At 44.0% G+C, this 19874-nt stretch overlaps 1 protein-coding gene across 1 annotated transcript in view; it reads right to left on the bottom strand.

The window, feature by feature from the left end:
- LOC126199576 (odorant receptor coreceptor-like) overlaps positions 1 to 19874 on the bottom strand; it is a 143876-nt gene that overhangs the window by 12127 nt on the left and 111875 nt on the right. The window contains exons 6-7 of the mRNA XM_049936500.1: positions 17644 to 18491; positions 1564 to 1663 (exon numbers count right to left, since the gene is read on the bottom strand). Of these exons, the coding sequence (XP_049792457.1) occupies positions 1564 to 1663; positions 17644 to 18491 (948 nt within the window). The remainder of the gene's footprint in view (positions 1 to 1563; positions 1664 to 17643; positions 18492 to 19874) is intronic.

Here is a 19874-nt window from a genome sequence, read left to right as displayed (position 1 = left end):
TATCGTATCGCGACATTGCTGCTCGCGTTGGTCGAGATCCAATGACTATTAGCAGAATATGGAATCGGTGGGTACAGGAGCGTAATACGGAACGCCTTGCTGGATCCCAACGGCCTCGTATCACTAGCAATCGAGATGACAGGCATCTTATCCGCATGGCTGTAACGGACCGTGCAGCCACGTCTCGATCCCTGAGGCAACAGATGGGAACGTTTGCAAGACAACAACTATCTGCACGAACAGTTCGACGACGTTTGCAGCAGCATGTACTATCAGCTCGGAGACCATGGCTGCGATTACACTTTACGCTGCATCACAGACAAGAGCGCCTGCAGTGGTGTACTCAACGACGAACATGGGTACATGAATGGCAAAACATTTTTTCGGATGAATCCAGGTTCTGTTTACAGCATCATGATGGTCGCATCCGTGTTTGGCAACATCGCGGTGAACGCACATTGGAAGTGTGTATTCTTCATCGCCATACTGGCGTATCACCCGGCATGATTGTATGGGGTGCCATTGGTTACACTTCTCGGTCACCTCTTGTTCGTATTGACGGCACTTTGAACAGTGGACGTTACATTTCAGATGTGTTACGACCCGTGGCTCTACCCTTCATTCGATCCTTGCGAAACCCTACATTTCAGCAGGATAATACACGACCGCATGTTGCAGGTCCTGTACGGGCGTTTCTGGATACAGAACATGTTCGACTGCTGCCCTGGCCAGCACATTCTCCAGATCTCTCACCAATTGAAAACGTCCGGTCAATGGTGACCGAACAACTGGCTCGTCACAATACGACGGTCACTAGAATTGATGAACTGTGGTATCGCGTTGAAGCTCCATGGGCAGCTGTACCTGTACACGCCATTTAAGCTCTATTTGACTCAATGCCCAGGCGTATCATGGCCGTTATTACGGCCATAGTTGGTTGTTCTGGGTACTGATTTCTCAGGATCTATACACCCAAAATGCGTGGAAATGTAATCACATGTCAGTTCCGGTATAATATATTTGTCCAATGAATACCCGTTTATCATCTGCATTTATTCTTGTTGTAGCAATTTTAATGGCCAGTAGTGCAAATATAGACATTGTTAAGTTCCTACGAAAAGTATGTTTTTATTATGAAATAACATTCCATGTATCTTAGCTTGCCAATGGCCTTGACGCACTGGTAACGCCGGTTCCCGCCGCATCACCGAAGTACTGTCGGGTGTGGTGAGCACTTGGATGGGTGACAGTCCAGTTCTGCATTGCGCTGTTTTCAAACGTAGTGCACTCAAACCTTGTCACGCCAGTTCCGCAGCTGTTAGACTGAGATGTAGCGGCTCTGGTCATGATAGCTGAAGACGACCGGGAGTGTGGTGTGCTTATCGCATGCCTTTCGACATCTGCATCCAAAGATGCCTTTCGGATTAGGATGACGTGGTGGTCCGTCGGTAACGTTTGGCCTTAGGATGCCTGTTCAGCCAGAGTTTGAGAGTCTGGCAAATTATATAGATTGACCAAAACGCGAGGCAAATAATTTGAAAGTGAGTAAAATAGTTCACTTACGAAAGTTGACTGGAAGAGTGTGACGCAGATGCTGCCAACACTGAAGAGGAACTGAATGAAGGCCACTGGGCTCATCACAGTCTCCAGAAACTTCACGAAGCTAGAAACAAAGTCATGTAGCGATGTTTATTGTCATTGACTCAGCAGTGAAACTGTACACCAACATGAAATGTAGTTAGAAAACTATACAAAACATGTCAATATTTTCTATGAACGACATCTTACGTGCAAAAGACTACAAACACTACAAATATCACGTTGCTATATATAAAAAAAATGAAGCTAACCAGGTTCGCCACAAATTCTTTGATTGCCTTTTTTAGCTGAAGTGTACACACAAACATGCGGGTGACACAGAGACATCAGACTGCATCGGCTTAAGAGTAAAGCACTTAAATACTTGGAATAAAGTTGGAATCAGAACAAAGTGTAAGCAGCCCTGAAGTTGGCACGTAGATATTTCCGGGATTTTCTATCGCGGTCAGGCATAGGGTCGTCCCAGTGTAACAGTACAATAACATTGTCTCACATACAACCACACCAGCGATATGGTAACGGACTCACAGAGTATCGACGATATAATCTGCAAGGCTCAATATATCCACTTTGGTAACCGCTAGAACACCTGCAAGTTGTGCTGCAAACAAGCCACGTGGAGATGACAATTAGGCGTCTATAGATTCTTCGATGTAGCTGTTACCTCACCTGCAGGACCTCGATCCTAATCTTAAAATGTTACAGCTGTATTATGTGTAAAACGATTCTGATATTCGTTCGTCAGTACGGATTTCAGCTCACATTCCTTGAAGTCGCAACATTCGCTCTCTACTGCTGTTTTCAAATTCGACAGAGCTTTGGGTTTCGTTTCCCTACGCTACGTGGTTGTAAGCTCTGACCAGCATAGTTTACTGTCAGTCTACAACCCTTGAACTGTGACTCTCCATTCACGCTACAAGATTGCATCGCACTGCAACTAACTGCAAAATTGGTCAGTCGAGTGAAGCCCTGCGTCACTTGTCCCCTCCCTTCATGAAACCATCTACAACCTAGCTTCCCTGAGAAGGATCGTAACCCTGAGTGCTACCAAGTGCGGCTAACAGATACACGTTGTTTCAAAAAGATACATGAGATTCCACAAGACTATATCTGTTGTGCATCAGTTGTAGGAAGTAGCTATAAGGTAGATTTTTCACACCATCCCCACCACCCCATAGACATATAGATGCATGGGTAGCATTAACATTCAATTATTTACAATTTAGGTAAGATATCTATATGGTGCGAAAATTGGCAATTGACAATAAGTATGAATAGTATGGGATCATCAACCTGAGTGTTAAAAGGAATCCGTTAAAGTTTGGCTACACGATAAATCGATCAAAACTAAAAGCTGCAAATTCAACTAAATACGTGTCACAATTACGAACCATTTAAATTGGAGAGAACACATAGAAAATATTGTAGGGAAGGCGAACTAAAGACTGCATTTTATTTACAGAACACATAGAAGGTGCAATAAATCGACTAAAGAGACTGACTGCACCACGCTTGTCCGTCCTCTTTTGGAGTACTGCTGCGCGGTGTGAGATCTTCAGCAGATAGAATTAACGGAGAATATCGAATCGATAAAGTTCAAAGAAAGGCAGAAAGTTTTCTGTTATCGAGAAATGGGGGAGAGATTGTCACGGACATGATACAGGGTTATGGGCGAAAATCATTTAAATAATGCTGTTCCTCATTGTGGCGGGGTCTTTTGACGAAACTTCAGTCACCAACTTTCTCCTATGAATCCGAAAATATTTTGTTGACGCTAGCCTACATGAGGAGAAACGGCCATCATATCAAAATAACGGATATCAGAGCTCGTACGGGAAGACATACGTGTTCGATTATCCCTCAAGCTGCTCGAGAGTGGAATACTAGAGAATTAGTGTGAAGGTGGTTCGATAAAACCCTCTGCCAGGCGGTTGAGAGTGATCTGTAGAGTAACCACGTAGATGTAGAGTAACCACGTAGATGTAGATGAGATGTAGACTTACACGCTGTCGAGCTGGAAGCTTTCCTGAGTAACAATGACACTTGTTCGTCTAACTGTATAACGTCCTTGATCCAGTGAGTAGTCGAATGGGTCAAATGGCTCTGAGCACTATGGAACTTAACAGCTGAGGTCATCAGTCCCGTAGAACTGAGAACTACTTAAACCTAACTAACCTAAGGACATCACACACATCCATGCTCGAGGTAGGATCCAAACCTGCGACCGTAGCAGCAGCGCGGTTCCGGGCTGAAGCACCTGGAAACGCTCGGCCACAGTCAGCGTTTTCGTCACCCCAAAAATATAAATGAACTACCAGAATGAGATATTCACTCTGCAGCGGAGTGTGCGCTGATATGAAACTTCCTGGCAGATTAAAACTGTGTGCCCGACCGAGACTCGAACTCGGGACCTTTGCCTTTCGCGGGCAAGTGCTCTACCATCTGCGCTACCCAAGCACGACTTACGCCCCATCCTCACAGCTTTACTTCTGCCAGTACATCGTCTCCTACCTTCCAAACTTTACAGAAGCTCTCCTGCGAACCTAGCAGAACTAGCACTCCTTCAATAAAGTTGTGAGGATGGGGCGTGAGTCGTGCTTGGGTAGCTCAGATGGTAGAGCACTTGCCTGCGAAAGGCAAAGGTCCCGAGTTCCAGTCTCGGTACGACTCACAGTTTAAATCCCCCAGGAAGTTTCATATCAGTCCACACTCCGCTGCAGAGTGAAAATCTCATTCTAGAAATACTTGCCCGCGAAAGGCAAAGGTCCCGAGTTCGAGTCTCAATCCGGCACACAGTTTTAATCTGCCAGGAGGTTTCATAAATGAACTTCTCGCTCTCCGTGACAAAGTAAAGGCTCACACAAGTCTGCGCACCCGGGAGGGGATCACAGAACTTCAATAGACTTCTCCTTCATCCACTCTACAGCCGGGATCTCGCACTTTCCGACTTCCATCTGTTTTCCCCAGTGTGGGATGCACTCCGCAGGAAGCAACACGTCGATGATGGGGACGTTATAGGTGCAGAAACACGTTGGTTCCGACGTCGACCAGTAGAATGGTACCGTGCTTCCATACAGGTCCTCGTATTAAGGTGGCGTAAGTACACCGCACTGTTCAAATGTTCAAATGTGTGTCAGTTCTTAAGTGACCAAACTGCTGAGGTCGTCGGTCCCTAGACTTACACACTACTTAAACTAACTTAACGCTAAGCACAACACTCACACCCATGCCGGAGGGAGGACTCGAACCTCCGGCGGGAGGGCCGCACGATTAGTGACATGGTGCCTCTAACCGCGCGACCACTCCGCACGGCACGCCGCACTGTAAAGAATTGTGTTGAAAAACAGGTTCTTGTAGCCAAAAGAGTGGGGAAGCTATGGTAAACTGTATCCCGAATAAAATCTATCTGCTTTCAGAAAAAAACAAATGTATTTCATTCCTTACTCATCACCTCTCGTACATTTACAAGGATTTCTTACTATGAGCTACGTCAGCGAAATGAGGGAAGACTGAATAATGGGAAATGCAAATAAATACATTGATCTCAAATAGAATTGCAAAAAGTACCTTAAATTTGTATTTGCATACACTCAAAAGTGAGCCATGCGGACGCTTTGCGACAACTGTGCTTGTGGAATCTCTTTGGATAGTGTTGCTTAGCTACGGTTTCCTTGGCTTCTGTGAAGGTTGTACCGTCGCGATAATGCGAGTGTGATTTAAGTGCGCCCTCAGCACTTACAGGGGCTGTATGCTAGGGTTTAGGTGTTTGGCGGAGTCTCGCTCGCAATCATGCCTTGTGCCTGGGAGCCGTGGTGGCCCACTTGAAATATTTGGATGGCTGGTGATTATTTAGCGGATCGTGCCTTTACCATGCCTGTGCGATGACTAGTGATATTTTGGAGTTCGTCTTTGGCTTGTTCCCTGCTGCTTTGGTTGTTGGACTTGGAACTGTGGTGAGTACCATTTCTTGTGTGCGTTAAAAGATAGTCGTGAGATTCGCGAGCCCCCACCGCCACCACAACGTCCCATTCCCGTCCTCGTCCTCCCATCCAGTGCGAACACTTCTAAGTGTCATCTGTTGTTCTTCCCAGAAAGTGATTGGCCGATGCCTTTAATGTGGATCAGCATCCTGGTGATAAGAACCCTTCCAGGTCAAACATCTGTTTAATTGTAAAAGAGTATCACTTTCGAAAAGTTGGTGTCACTTTGCACTACACGTGCTTGTGTTTAATAACTTAAAATTTTAATATCTGCTATTCCCTGAATTTAAGTACCTTTTATATTTATTTTATTTTCAATACTTGCGGGCTAAATGGGCTCAATTTAATAGCCTTATGTCTCTGTTGTGTTTGAGGCCTGTAATTCACTTGCTACGTAATTTTAATTTGTGTTTTGTATGTATGGTTTAGAATCGGTACTGAATCGAGCTGCTTCTGGGGCGCAGACCGAAAGCGAGCCGGTTAGTGTATTTCGCAGATTTGTCTCCTCTGGCTCTACACTTGCTTGGGATTTTGCTACTCATAAAGGAGCTGGTGATGCCCGGAGTACTCCCGTTCGCTAGCTGAAAGTCAAATTTTTTCTTACTGCAGACTCCACAGTCTACTTCACAGACGTGTGCATTATTTTAAATTTACTTTCTATGACTGCGTATGTTACTGAGATAACAACCTCCTCTGGCTTCTTCACAACCTCTTACATAATTCTTTTCTTAAATTTCTACTACCAGTTCTCCTGTCTACGTGTTTTCATTGTTAGTGTTGCGACAGTCTGTTCTGTCTGCTTCACACATGTATACATTATTTTTATAAGTTTCAGCTACCTGCTGCTGTGTATTAATGAATTTGTTGTTTAAAAACTCTGCTTGTTTTTGGGATAGCTACCGAAAATTAATGTTTCCACTTTGGCCTCTGTGGCTCAGATCACCAACCCAAAAGAGGCTTATCTGAAAGGACCACCCCCGACCACTGCGTTACAAATCAAGGGCAATCACATCCCATAGTTGCCAAGACATGTCACTTAATGTCGAAGGCGGCGGATTCACTTTGTGCACTGTATCCTCGTCGTTTTGCTGTCAGGAATTATTATCTCCCTTTGCCTAACGGTGAAATGTTGGCACCGTTTTTAGCGCACCAAGACTTTTGAAGCTGTTTTCTTAAACTTATTTGCAAAATACTGTTAATTTTAAAAAAGTGCTATCGACATCTAATTTAAAGTGACGAAAGTAGAATTTGGGGACAGTTTAGTGAACTCACTATCTGATCTGGAAATTTACAAGTAGTATGCTTAATTGGTAGCTTAAAATTTTTCAATCCAAGAATAATCCACTTTAATTAATTCTTTGATATTAACGATATTGCTACAAGCCATCGATTCGTTCCTTGAACTGGCAATATCCTAACGATTTATAAATTTAGTCTGTACCTCTTTAAAGAGCGGAAGCAACTGCAGTCTCTTGCAATCGTTTTTGAACGAAATGTAACATGTAGTAACAGTTCATTGTGACATAAAAGGCTTTGCATGGGTTTTATTTCGTGCCTCAGATCTGGCGATTTTCATAATTCTGATTACATCAGAGAGATTGTGCTACTGTAAACCGCGCCGGGTGTCAGCCTATACTGGTACAGGTAATCGAAATCAATTGGAAGACTCTGTTTTGTAATTAGCGCTGAATGAACCCATACAACCATATTAACACTGTAATTACCTCGTGAAACAACTTCACTGGAGGTTTTAGATGACAGAATCAGCTTTTACGTAAAAAGGGAAATGACTTATATGCACCAGAAAATTATTTTAACGATATTAAATCTTACGAAAAAACACTTTTTTTCTTGAATGTCACACATATTGCCATGTTGTCAAATAATTATAAATATGACACAGTATGCAAGGATATCGTATAAAACTGTAATCTATTTATTTATGTTTGGCTCTGTCCTTACCAAAACTAATGTTAGTCAAAACACGCTCTGAGTTGTAAATGGTGACTGGCTTTCAACAGAATTGCTTCAAGTAGAAGGAGTTGTTGCTAAGCTCTCTAGGAACCAGACGCATGTGAGCAATTGCCATCTGCTAGATACATTTCCTTTATGGAAATCTTAGGTTGGCAACATGTTAAGCAAATATATTTTGGTTAACGTTAGCAAATAAACCTGTAATAAATTGACAGCGTGACTCTAAATTAATTACTTTACATCCGAAAGAATGTGTAATTTTCGAATAGTGAACCTGTTGATATTGAAATTGGGTCTATGCTATCTATTACAAAGACAAGAATTTTCAACTATTGTGAATTTTTTAAGAGTGTGCCAGATACACATGGTGGAAAAACGACTGATAGTAGGACAATAAAACCCTGTGCAAACATTTGTAAGCACATGCGCAAGAGAAATAACGAATAAACCATCGAAAGAAACACATCTTAATTTTCACATGACAGGGTAATAACTGTTAAATGCGTACCAAGCTTACGTTACAGGTTACAAACGTTGTTCAATGTGACGACCATCTGCGCCCGTGACAGCTTCGAACTGCAGTGGAGATACCGTTTTGCAACTGTTCGCAGCACTTTACGAATGGTGGACCATCCAATGTTCAGCTGTCGTGACACAGCTCGTGCAGTCCTTGAAGATCACACACTGCGTCCAGCATTAGCAGCCATGGCAACAGTAAATTATTCAACAATTTGCGGCGTAATTGGCCGTCAACCTCTCCCACGCGCAGTTCCCAAATCACCAATTCATTCGACTTCCGAATCATGTTCTTCAACCACGGTGAGGAAAGAAGACCTCTACATATTCCTTCAAAGTATCGATGGACGCGAAGAGCAGAAGCACTGGCAGTTGTTTTGATAAAACTGCTTTACAAACAAAGCGCCCCTCACCTTGTCCAGACCCACATTGACTGTCTGCAACTGTAATGTAGACTCACTGAGAGGCTTCTGCTACTAATTTTTACTAACTGAATATCACTCTTTGGAAGTGTATACACGTCATGCTGTTATAGTTCACTGTTTCCTGGAGTTCTGCATTAATTAAATCCGTTGAACATCTGTTTCTTGTTGAGAACGAAGTCTTTCACGACGACACTGATATGTAGATCATTTACGGCTTTCTTGACGCGTCATTTCGAGATAAAATCTTGAGCTTTCGACGATAGCCTCCATCGTCATCTTCAGGAGCAACTGATTGTCTTTACTGTATTTTTTTTCCTTTATTGTATTTCGATTCCATCCGATGGGGGCGGGCTGGCAGCAGCTTAGTACGCTGCTCTGCAGCCTACAGACTGTTTAAAACGTAAGAAAGAAGATAAAAAACAATAAATGCAGGCGATAAAACGGTGACTGAAATTGTAAAACGGCGGAAAATTGCGGAAAGTTAAAACATAAAGCAAAGGGTTGGCAAAGCTAATAAAATACACAGGAAACAGACAGGCAACATAGCAGACAGACAATTAAAAAACATGGCGACATTCTGGTTTCTGTTCGCAAGAGATATAAAAATCACGTCCAGTGACAGTATGATGTCCGTTCGCAACACTTCGGAGAAGACACACAATACTGAGTACTCTCTGTAAACACTGTACTAAAATGTCAGCACAAAGATAACACACCATAGCCAAGGGCAGATGGGGGGGGGGGACTGGGCAGATGGGGGGGGGGGGAACCAGGAAGGAGGAGAGGAAAAACGAAAGGGGTGGACCAAAGGAGGGAGAAGACTCATAAGGGGGGGGAGGGGCAGGGCAGACGCGAGAGGGAATGGGAAAAGGCAGAGGAGGGAAATGCAAAAGGACTCAGGGGACGTCATAAGTGAGTGACTGCGTGTGAGATCGCTCTCCAAGTTTATATATATATATATATATTTAGGTTTCAGATACATATTTTAACGGTTTTTGTGATAATATTTACTATAAAAGTCACGTATTAGTGGTTTCTTCATTCACCTCTGCCTTTCTTGTGTTGTGACCAGATATTTGTGAGTGTTTCGTATCGAGCAACTTAACCTCTTGCCTGTGTTTACATTCCGCGCTGACTAGTTGCAGCTGTAGCGGCGCATCGAAAGCTAAGTACTAATTAATTGTTTGTGTATAGTGGTTTATTTAGGAACTTTAGTAGTCTTCAACCGGTGTTCTTGGTGTTTTCTGGTGAAATAATTTCAGAAGAACCTTTTGGGAACTGTTTTCAGCTTCGTTACTGTGTCATTAGACGTTTGATTCTCTTTCTGTATTAAACTTTTGTTATATTCACACTTGTTGTTTATTAATACTGTTAATAATAGTAGTTACTTCCCTTGTAGAGTAAGTTTGTGATTATTGTAGTCAGGTTTTTAATATCTTCTTATTGTAGTAGCGGAATTAGAAAAAGTAAAATTTTACCATGAGCGAGAAGTGTGGGCTTTGCCGTAGGTTCGTGAGTAGTGGATTGCGGTGTGAGACTTGTTCGAAGTATTTTCACTGGTGGGAATGTAGTGGGGAAGCCAGTGGGCATTCTCGTGAGATCCTCTCCTGGAACTGCAGGTTATGTAGCAAGAGTAAGTTGATAGAGGAGCAGGAGCGTAAGATCTGTGCCCTTCAGGTGCAGTTGAAAAACGCACAGGAGGAGCTAGATAGGATGAGGAGGGAGAAGGGGGTTGGGGAATGGGAGCTGGCTGTTGGCAAGAGATCTGCTAGGAGAAGAAGATTTTCAGATAGTTTTACTATTGGTGTTTACAATAGATATGACCAACTGTCAGAGTCTAGTGGAGAGGAATCTCTAGTAGCTGTAGATGTAGGAAGTATGCAGCAGACCTCAGTAGTTACGGTGGCTAGAACAGTTGCAAAATCGAATAGGAAGAAGAAGGTTCTGCTGTTAGGTAGTTCTCATGGCAGAGGTGTAGGCCAGCAGTTGCAGGAAGTGCCGGGGAGTGAGTACCAGGTCACCAGCATTGTGAAGCCTAATGCAGGATTGGCTCAGGTGACTGTTAACATTGGGGGGTTATGTAGGGATTTTACTAAAGAGGATCAGGTAGTGATTGTGGGTGGGGCTGGTAATAGTATTGATAGGGATGGGGAGTATAACATAGATGGTGACCTGGAAAAGATAGCCACTCAGACTGGCAACACGAATGTGCATTTCGTGGAACTGTTTCAGCGTCACGATCGGCCTCATCTTAATACAGCCGTCAGGCGTAATAACATGAGACTTGGGAGTGCGCTGATGACAGAGAGCATGGGTCACATTTCAGTGGTGTCGGTTGAGTCTATTAGCAGGACGGGTTTCACTAGGCATGGCCTGCACCTCAACAGGTATGGGAAGGGGACGTTGGCAAAGCTTATAGGTGACAGCATAGATGGGGTTGGTGGGATCACTCATGGGAAAATTCCTACAGTAGTGGGTGTTAGAGCTGCACCTTTTTTAGATTGAAGTCAGCTGATAGGTATTCCTGCTTAAGGGAAGTCTCTCTAACAAAGGAACCACTTTTGACAAAGCTTAGGTATCCGAGTAATGAGGGAATTAGTATATTTCATCAAAATGCACAAGGTATTAGAGATATAGTTAGCGAACTGCTTATAGATGTTGACTCTGAAATTATTGGTATATCTGAACACTTCTTAAATAAGGAGATAATTCAGAGGCTTCCTTTACCAGGATAAAGGTAGGCTGGCAGCTTTTCGAGGAGCTCTTTGCGGTGTGGGGGAGTAGCCATGTATGTGAAAAATGGCATCCCATTTGAGTCAATTGATGTTTCAAAGTATTGCACTGAAAAGGTGTTTGAATGTTGTGCAGGTGTGGTTAAATTTAATGGAGCTAAACTGTTGTTATTTATAGATCCCCAGACTCCGATTTCACAACATTTTTGCTAAAGCTAGAGGAGGTTCTTGGTTCACTTTATAGGAAATACAAAAAGTTAATTATATGTGGTGACTTCAATATTAATTGTATAAGTGATTGTGCAAGGAAGAGGAAGCTGGTAGACCTCTTTAATTCATATAATCTTATGCAAACCGTATTCTTTCCAACGAGAGTGCAAGGGAACAGTAGAACAACCATAGACAACATTTTTGTTCATTCCTCATTACTAGAAGGGCATTCTGTTAGGAAAAAGGTGAATGGCCATTCAGATCATGATGCACAAATTTTAACTCTAAAAGGTTTTTGTGGTGCAACACGTGTTAAATATAGTCATCAGCTGTTTAGAAAAGCTGATCCAGTTGCTGTAGAGACCTTTGTAAACCTTATCATGGAACAAGAGTGGCAAGATGTTTATAGCGCTGATACAGTAGACGATAAATATAATGCTTTTCTCAAGACTTTTCTCATGCTCTTTAAAAGTTGCTTTCCGTTAGAACGTTCAAAACAGGGTACTAGCACAAACAGGCAGCCTGGGTGGCTGACTAGAGGGATAAGAATATCTTGTAGAACAAAGTGGCAATTATATCAAAACGTTGGAAACAGTCAAAATCTAAATGCAGCAGCCCATTACAAACAGTATTGTAAGGTGCTTAAAAATGTTATTAGGAAGGCAAAAAGTTTGTGGTATGCAGATAGAATAGCTAAGTCTCAGGATAAAATTAAAACCATATGGTCATTCGTAAAGGAAGTGGCTGGTCTGCAGAGACAGGTCGAGGATATAGAATCAGTGCGTAGTGGGAATGTCCGTGTTACTGATAAGTCGCATATATGTACACTATTTAATAATCACTTTCTGAATATAGCAGGTGAACTAAATAGAAACCTAGTCCCAACAGGGAATCATATAGCGCTCTTAGAAAAAAGTGTTCCGAGATTGTTACCTGAAATGCTCCTCCATGATACTGACAAGAGGGAGATTGAGTTAATAATTAAATCACTAAAGACCAAGAACACTCATGGATATGACGGGGTATCTAGCAGAACACTGAAGTATTATTCTATGTATCTGTAACTTTTCCTTTAGGGGTGGTCGGTTTCCTGACCGATTAAAGTACTCGGTAGTGAAGCCACTTTATAAAAAGGGAGACATTGATAATGTTGACAATTTTAGACCTATTTCTATGCCATCGGTGTTTGCTAAAGTTATCGAGAAGGTTGTATATACAAGGTTATTGGAGCATTTAAATTCACATAATTTGCTGTCAAATGTTCAGTTTGGTTTTAGAAATGGTTTAACAACTGAAAATGCTATATTCTCTTTTCCCTGTGAGGTTTTGGATGGATTAAATAAAAGGTTGCGGACGCTAGGTGTTTTCTTTGACTTAACGAAGGCTTTTGACTGTGTTGACCACAAAATATTACTGCAGAAGTTGGACCATTATGGAGTAAGGGGAGTAGCTTACAATTGGTTCGCCTCTTACTTTAAGAACAGAAAGCAGAAGGTAATTCTCCGCAATATTGAGAGTGGTAGTGATGTTCAGTCCCAATGGGGCACTGTTAAGTGGGGCGTTCCCCAAGTGTCGGTGCTGGGGCCACTGCTGTTTCTTATTTATGTAAATGATATGCCTTCTAGTATTACAGGTGATTCAAAAATATTTCTGTTTGCTGAAGACACCAGCTTGATAGTGAAGGATCTTGTGTGTAATATTGAAACAGTATCAAATAATGTAGTTCATGAAATAAGTTCGTGGCTTGTGGAATATAATTTCATGCTAAATCACAGTAAGACTCAGTTTTTACAGTTTCTAACTCACAATTCAACAAGAACCGATATTTTGATCAGACAGAATGGGTATATTATAAGCGAGACAGAACAGTTCAAGTTCCTAGGCGTTCGGATAGATAGTAAGCTGTTGTGGAAAGCCCATGTCCAGGATCTTGTTCAGAAACTAAATGCTGCTCTATTTACCATTAGAACAGTATCTGAAATAAGTGACACTTCAACACGAAAAGTAGTCTACTTCGCATATTTTCATACGCTTATGTCGTATGGTATTATTTTTTGGGGTAATTCTTCTGATTCAAAGAGGGTATTTTTGGCTCAAAAACGGGCTGTTCGAGCTATATGTGGTGTAAGTTCGAGAACCTCTTGTCGACCCCTATTCAATAGTCTGGGAATTCTGACATTGCCCTCACAGTATATATTTTCTTTAATGTCGTTTGTTGTTAGCAATATTAGCCTATTCCCAAGAGTTAACAGCTTTCACTCAGTTAATACTAGGCAGAAATCAAATCTGCATGTGGAATGCACTTCCTTGACTCTTGTGCAGAAAGGAGTGCAGTATTCTGCTGCATCCATTTTCAATAAGCTACCACAATAACTCAAAAATCTTAGCAGTAGCCCAAACTCTTTTAAGTCTAAACTGAAGAGTTTCCTCGTGGCTCACTCCTGCTATTCTGTCGAGGAGCTCCTGGAAGAGCTAAAAAATTAAGCAAATTCCAGTGTTACATTGTTGATTTTCTTCATTTAAACTTACGACTTGTCACCTGAATATGTTTATTTATATTACATTTTATCTGTTTCTAATATCGTGTTATAATTTCATGTATTGACTCGTTCCATGACCATGGAGACTTCTCCTTAATTTGGTCCCACGAAACAATAAATAAATAAATAAAAATAAAATAAAAAGAAGGGGGGCAGAGAGAGGGTAGATGGGGAAAAAGAAAAGGGGGTGGAAGGGGGGGGGAGAGGGATCCCAGGGAAAGGACGGAATAAAGGAGGGTGGGTGAGGATCAGAAATGGTAGGAGGGATAAATGGAGGGAGAGAGGACATCATCCGGGAGGGGGAGTTGATGGAAGCCACCTTGGGAAAGGAAGGGTGTAGAGATGGAGGGTAGAGGGGACACAACAGTGAAGACGTGGCAGGGGGCGGGGATGGGAGAGGAGAGGAGCAACCAGGGGGTGAGGGGGATCAAGGCGGCGGGAGATGTACAGTATGCGGATATGTTCAAGGAACAGGAGCAGATGGGGGAAAGGAATGAGGTCATAGAGGATCCACATGGGGGACGGAAGGCGGATACGGAAGGCGAGGCGGAGTGCCTGACGCTCAAGGATCTGGAGGGACTTATAGAATTTGGAGGGCGGGGAGGGAGGGGGCAGATACCCAGGTGGGACTGGCATAACACAGGATGGGATGGATTAAGGATTTGTAGGTGTGGAGGATGGTAGAGGGGTGCAACCCCCATGTCTGGCCAGAGAGGAGTTTGAGGAGTCGTAGGAAGTTGTGGGCCTTGGATTGGATGGAGCGGAGATGAGGGATCCAGGTGAGCTGACGGTCAATGGTGAGGCCAAGGTAGGTGAGGGTAGGGCCGAGGCAGATAGGACGGGCGCAGACGGTAAGGGAGAAATCCAGGAGCCGGAAGGAGCGAGTGGTACGACCTACGATGATTGCCTGTGTCTTCACTGCTGATGTAGTGGTCTTATATAACCCCATGGATGGTTTCTGATTGCTCGGCGATTATGTACTGCTATCGCAGACGGTGTCAGCGTCTGCGCTGGTGGCGCCACCGCTTCCGTGAAACGTAAACACTGCAAGGAATGTCTCTGCTGCTTTTCTGCATCATTCGTTCCTTTCCACGCACTGCTCAGATAATATCCAATATCAAGGTTAAAGTTCTTCTCGCCCATTTTTATTGCAACAGCCTCCTTAATAACATAATGCCATTATGTGAAGGCATGGGACAAAATTTTTGTTTAATCGAACAGTATTTTATGTTTCTTAGTGAGTCTGTGCTCCACATTTGCGATTTCTCCAGTTCTCTATTTTCAACATGCCACTGGTGTTCTGCACAGCGGTCGGAAACGGCTTCCACACTCACAGGGGATATTATAAATTCCAGGGAGGCTGATACCGAGACTGTCCTTAACAGGGCGCATCATCTCTTTAATTTTCTTAGGAGGATGACAAATCGGTCTTGTACCCCCTCTACCCAGGTCCCTTCCTATTTTATTAGATACAGCGCCAGAGCAGTACGTAATCTCCGACCAATCACAACCCGACCAATCAGAAGCCCTCCACGGGCTATATAAGACCACCACATCAGCAGTGAAGACAGTATCTCCTGACGATGACGGTGGAGACTATCGTCGACAGCTCGAGATTGTATCCCGAACTCACGCGGCAAGGAAACCGAGAATGTTTTACATAATGGTACTAATGGCTCTGAGCACTATGCGACTTAACTTCTGAGGTCATCAGTCGCCTAGAACTTAGAACTAATTAAACCTAACTAACCTAAGGACATCACACACATCCATGCCCGAGGCAGGATTCGAACCTGCGACCATAGCGGTCGCTCGGTTCCAGACTGTAGCGCCTAGAACCACACGGCCACTCCGGCCGGCTTTACATAATGAAATAATTCGCCCCACTAAGGTGTTGGAACCAGGGGATACTGATCAAAAAGCCAATCCCGAAATGTTTGATGCACCTTGTTCAGACACTGAAGGGAACAATTTAGCCGGCCGCGGTGGCCGAGCGGTTCTAGGCGCTTCAGTCCAGAACCGCGCAACTGCTACGGTCGCAGGTTCGAATCCTGCCTCGGGCAAGGATGTGTGTGATGTCCTTATGTTAATTAGGTTTAAGTAATACTAAATTCTAGGGGCTGATGACCTCAGATGTTACGTCCCATAGTGCTCAGAGCCATTTGAACCATTTGAACAATTTAATCCAGTTTCCAACATAATCACCAACTTTCTTTACACTGCTGTTAAGGTGAGATATATGTCCAACATCTTTGAATTCCTACAGAGAGAAAGCTGCAAAGGATGACTAGTGGCTGTCATCTGCTATCTTATAACCTTTCTTGCAGATAAATATATTCCTATAAATGCAGTTGAGGCCTCCAGTTACTTTCTTTCTGTTATGGAATTTTCTGTTATGGAATTTTTCTTTCCACCAAAAAATTTTTCTTTCCTTGCCTGATGAATTTTATAACTAAGATGTCTAATTTGTTTCTATGTCTCTGGAACACTTAAGTCAGACCTATCTATTGTTTTAGCTAACAATAATCAGGGGAACTATAACAAAGATATATTTCAAGAGTATACGTTTTAAGATTATATTTGTTCCACAACATACGAGGGTGATTCTATAAGTCATGGCAGCTTCTATGTATCGTGCGAACATGTGGCATCACCGCATCGCAGTAAATATATTTAAAGTCAGCGGGAAACGTTACCGAAGTCGAAACTTCCTGGCAGATTAAAACTGTGTGCCGGACCGACACTCGAACTCGGGAAGGTAGGAGAAGAGGTACTGGCGGAATTAAAGCTGTGAGGACGGGGCGTGAGTCGTGCTTGGGTGGCTCAGTTGATAGAGCACTTGCCCGCGAAAGGCAAAGGTCCCGAGTTCGAGTCTCGGTCCGGCACAGAGTTTTAATCTGCCAGGAAGTTTCATATCAGCGCACATTCCGCTGTAGAGTGAAAGTTTCACTCTAGTTACGGAAGTCAACCGACAGATAGCGATCCCTTACGAGAGTAGCACGGTGTCAGCGCCTGAAACATTCGTTGTCAGGTTGGCCGAACTACAGGATGGATTCTCCCCCACCCACCCTACTCACCAGACCTCTGTCCATGTGACTTGGACCTCATTCCACGACTGAGAAAATCACTACGTGGAAAGCGCTTTGCAAACAGGGCGAATGTCCACACTGAATTTCGGCGAAGGCGGCACATGTTGGTGGCAATGCCAATGGCATTCAGCGCCATCCTCATCGTAGGAAACGCCTCGTACATTCACTGGAGGACGATTCTGAACCACAGTAGCTGATTTTAATTCATTTTTATTCCATTTGTACTCTGCACAAAAAAAGTTTTTACCGAGTTCCAATGCGTGTGTATCATTTCAGCCTTTACCGTAACTTCCTGTAATGAAGACCTATTTTATGTAGGCATTAAAATACACACTGTTGTAACAGTTCAATATACATCGTGGATTTATCATGTTGTTACATTATCGAAAGATATACTACAGTTGCGTGACATATGGAGTGATTCTCGCATACTTCGTAGTAAACTCATGTACCAAATCGGAGAATTATTCTCTCGCTTGAAAAATAACGGAAGAACAAAATTTGGACTATAAAACCGAATAATCCGTTCAAAACGAATCGTGTGGTCCTAGCCGATTGTCATATCATTGTATACGTACCTGACAATTTCTTGGTGTCGTTTTATTTCCTGAACCAGCTGATGATACATGCCTCCACTTTCTTCGAGCGATTCAATTTCCCGCAGTGCCAACGGTGACCAACATTCTTGTTTGTGCACGCCCGAAAACTCCGTCGCAGCAGACACAGGCGACCGACTTTTGTTCAGCTGAGACAACCGTAAACTGAGAAGCTGCAGCTGGGCAGCGACGTGGATCATGGCGGTCGCAAAGAAGCCGTCCAGTCCCACACTAATAGCCACAAAGTAGAAGATGGACGGAAACTGAACGACGTATCCAAGAGCGTAGAATGCTGTGTTATTATTGTCGACCCACCGAGCGTTGACCACGGGAAGCCGCCTCCCTGCGGAAGCTGAGGAGAACATGTCGAGGATAGGAAGCAGGTACCAGATGAGGCCAGTCAGTGCTAGGTAGGCGAACGTGTAGTAGGTGAGCCGCATCGCCTTCCGGTGGCAGGCGGAGAGGACGCTTTGCGGGTCAGAGAGAACGTCCGTCTGTGTCTGCTGTATCAGGCCGTTCAGACGCCCCACGAGGCGAAGGTAGGCGCCCCTGTTGGAGAGGAAGTGCGTCATCTTGAACAGGACGCCCAAGTGCGACATGACGACGATGAGTGCGTACGTGAGCTCGTTGATGTCCCTCTGCGATAGGTAGGCGAGCTCCAGCACGGCGAACAGCACGGACAGGAAACAGAAGTACAGCACGCCTGTGTACACCGGAAACAGCAGCCGCCAGCCGCGCATGCGCGCCGGCGGCCACAGGCCGGACAGCTGCAGTACGCGCACGTTGTCCTGGAGAGCACCATGCGCCTCAGCGAACATGGTGGGTGAACTCTGGAAATGAACAGGGAGATCAGCTATTAGATTAATTGAAATTAGTACCCAGCGGTGTTTCTGTATGTATGTATTCCATTCTTCTAATAGACCATCTCCTCCTTCCCACCTCCCCTCTTTCTACTCCTTACTACCTCTCCTCACAGTCGCTCTTCTCCTCCCAGTCTCTCTCACCACCTCCTCCACCCTAACTCTCCAACCATCTCCTCCTACCCGTCTCTCTGTCCATCTCTGCCAATCTGCTCCTCCCCCTCTATTTCTCCGCTCCTCCCCTCTCGGATCATCTCATCTTCCCCCCCCCCCCCTTTAATTCAACCTATCTCTCTGTCAGTCTCCTCCTTCCCCTTTTCTCTGTCCATCTCCTCTTTCTCTCTATCTATATACCCCCACCCTCTGTCCATCTCTTCCTCTCCCTTTTATATTCTCCTTTTCCTTTCTGTGTCCATCTCCTCCTCTCTTTCTCTCTACTCATCTCCTCGTTATCCCTTCCTCCATCTCTCTTCCCCCTCTATCTATTCATTTCCTCCTCCAACACTCTTTGCCAATCTCTTCCTCCCCCTGTCTCTATTCATCTCCTCCTCTTTCCTCTGTCCACCTGCTCCTCTTCCCTCTGTCCATCCATTTCACCTTCTCCTATTTCTCTGCATCTCATCATTCTCTTCCTCCTACTCTTTCACCTTCTCCCCTCCTATGTCTGTCCATCTCTCCTTGCCCTTCATTCTCTGTTCATCTCCACCTCCCCCACTCTCTCTACACGTTGTCACACTCACAACAATAGGACGCTGATGGTTCTTATACAACTGTATTTCTTTGAAACATGTGTATCAGATTTGACTGAATTTGTTCACCCTCTGGCAGAAATGCAGGCATGTACTCCCGCATGCAAACCAACATGAAGGAGCCGAATGGAGTCCTGCGATAGACCGTCCAAAGTATCTTTCGTCTGTTGTTGCAGTTCCGCAATGGTTACTGCAGACCCTGGAGAACGAACAAGTTTATCATGTCCCATATGTGTTCAGTTGACGAGAGATCTGTTGACGTCGCTGCGCAGAGCTGTTGTTGGACACCACGAAGAGCACACAGCGTCTCAGCAGCCTTATTTGTACATACATTTTCTGATGAAAAAGCACATCACATACCTGTCGAAAAAATGGCTGCATCATGGGAATAACAACCTTTGAAATATAGTAGGAACTGGATACATTATCTTTCAGGAATGTCAAATCTGACTGCAGGTTGTAACTGATGGCCTACCACACCGTTAAGCTTGCGCCTTGACCTGTGTGTCGTGGCGAATACGCTATGGAATAGACAGGATACCAGTCTACGCAATACAAGTGCACTTGCACGTCCGTCACTCGGATACAGACAGAATGAACTCCC

This window comes from Schistocerca nitens, chromosome 8 (genome assembly GCF_023898315.1).
Source record: "Schistocerca nitens isolate TAMUIC-IGC-003100 chromosome 8, iqSchNite1.1, whole genome shotgun sequence".
NCBI classification, from domain to species: domain Eukaryota; kingdom Metazoa; phylum Arthropoda; class Insecta; order Orthoptera; family Acrididae; genus Schistocerca; species Schistocerca nitens.
Note: the sequence above shows the minus strand (reverse complement) of the source record. Positions and strands in the feature narration are given on the sequence as shown.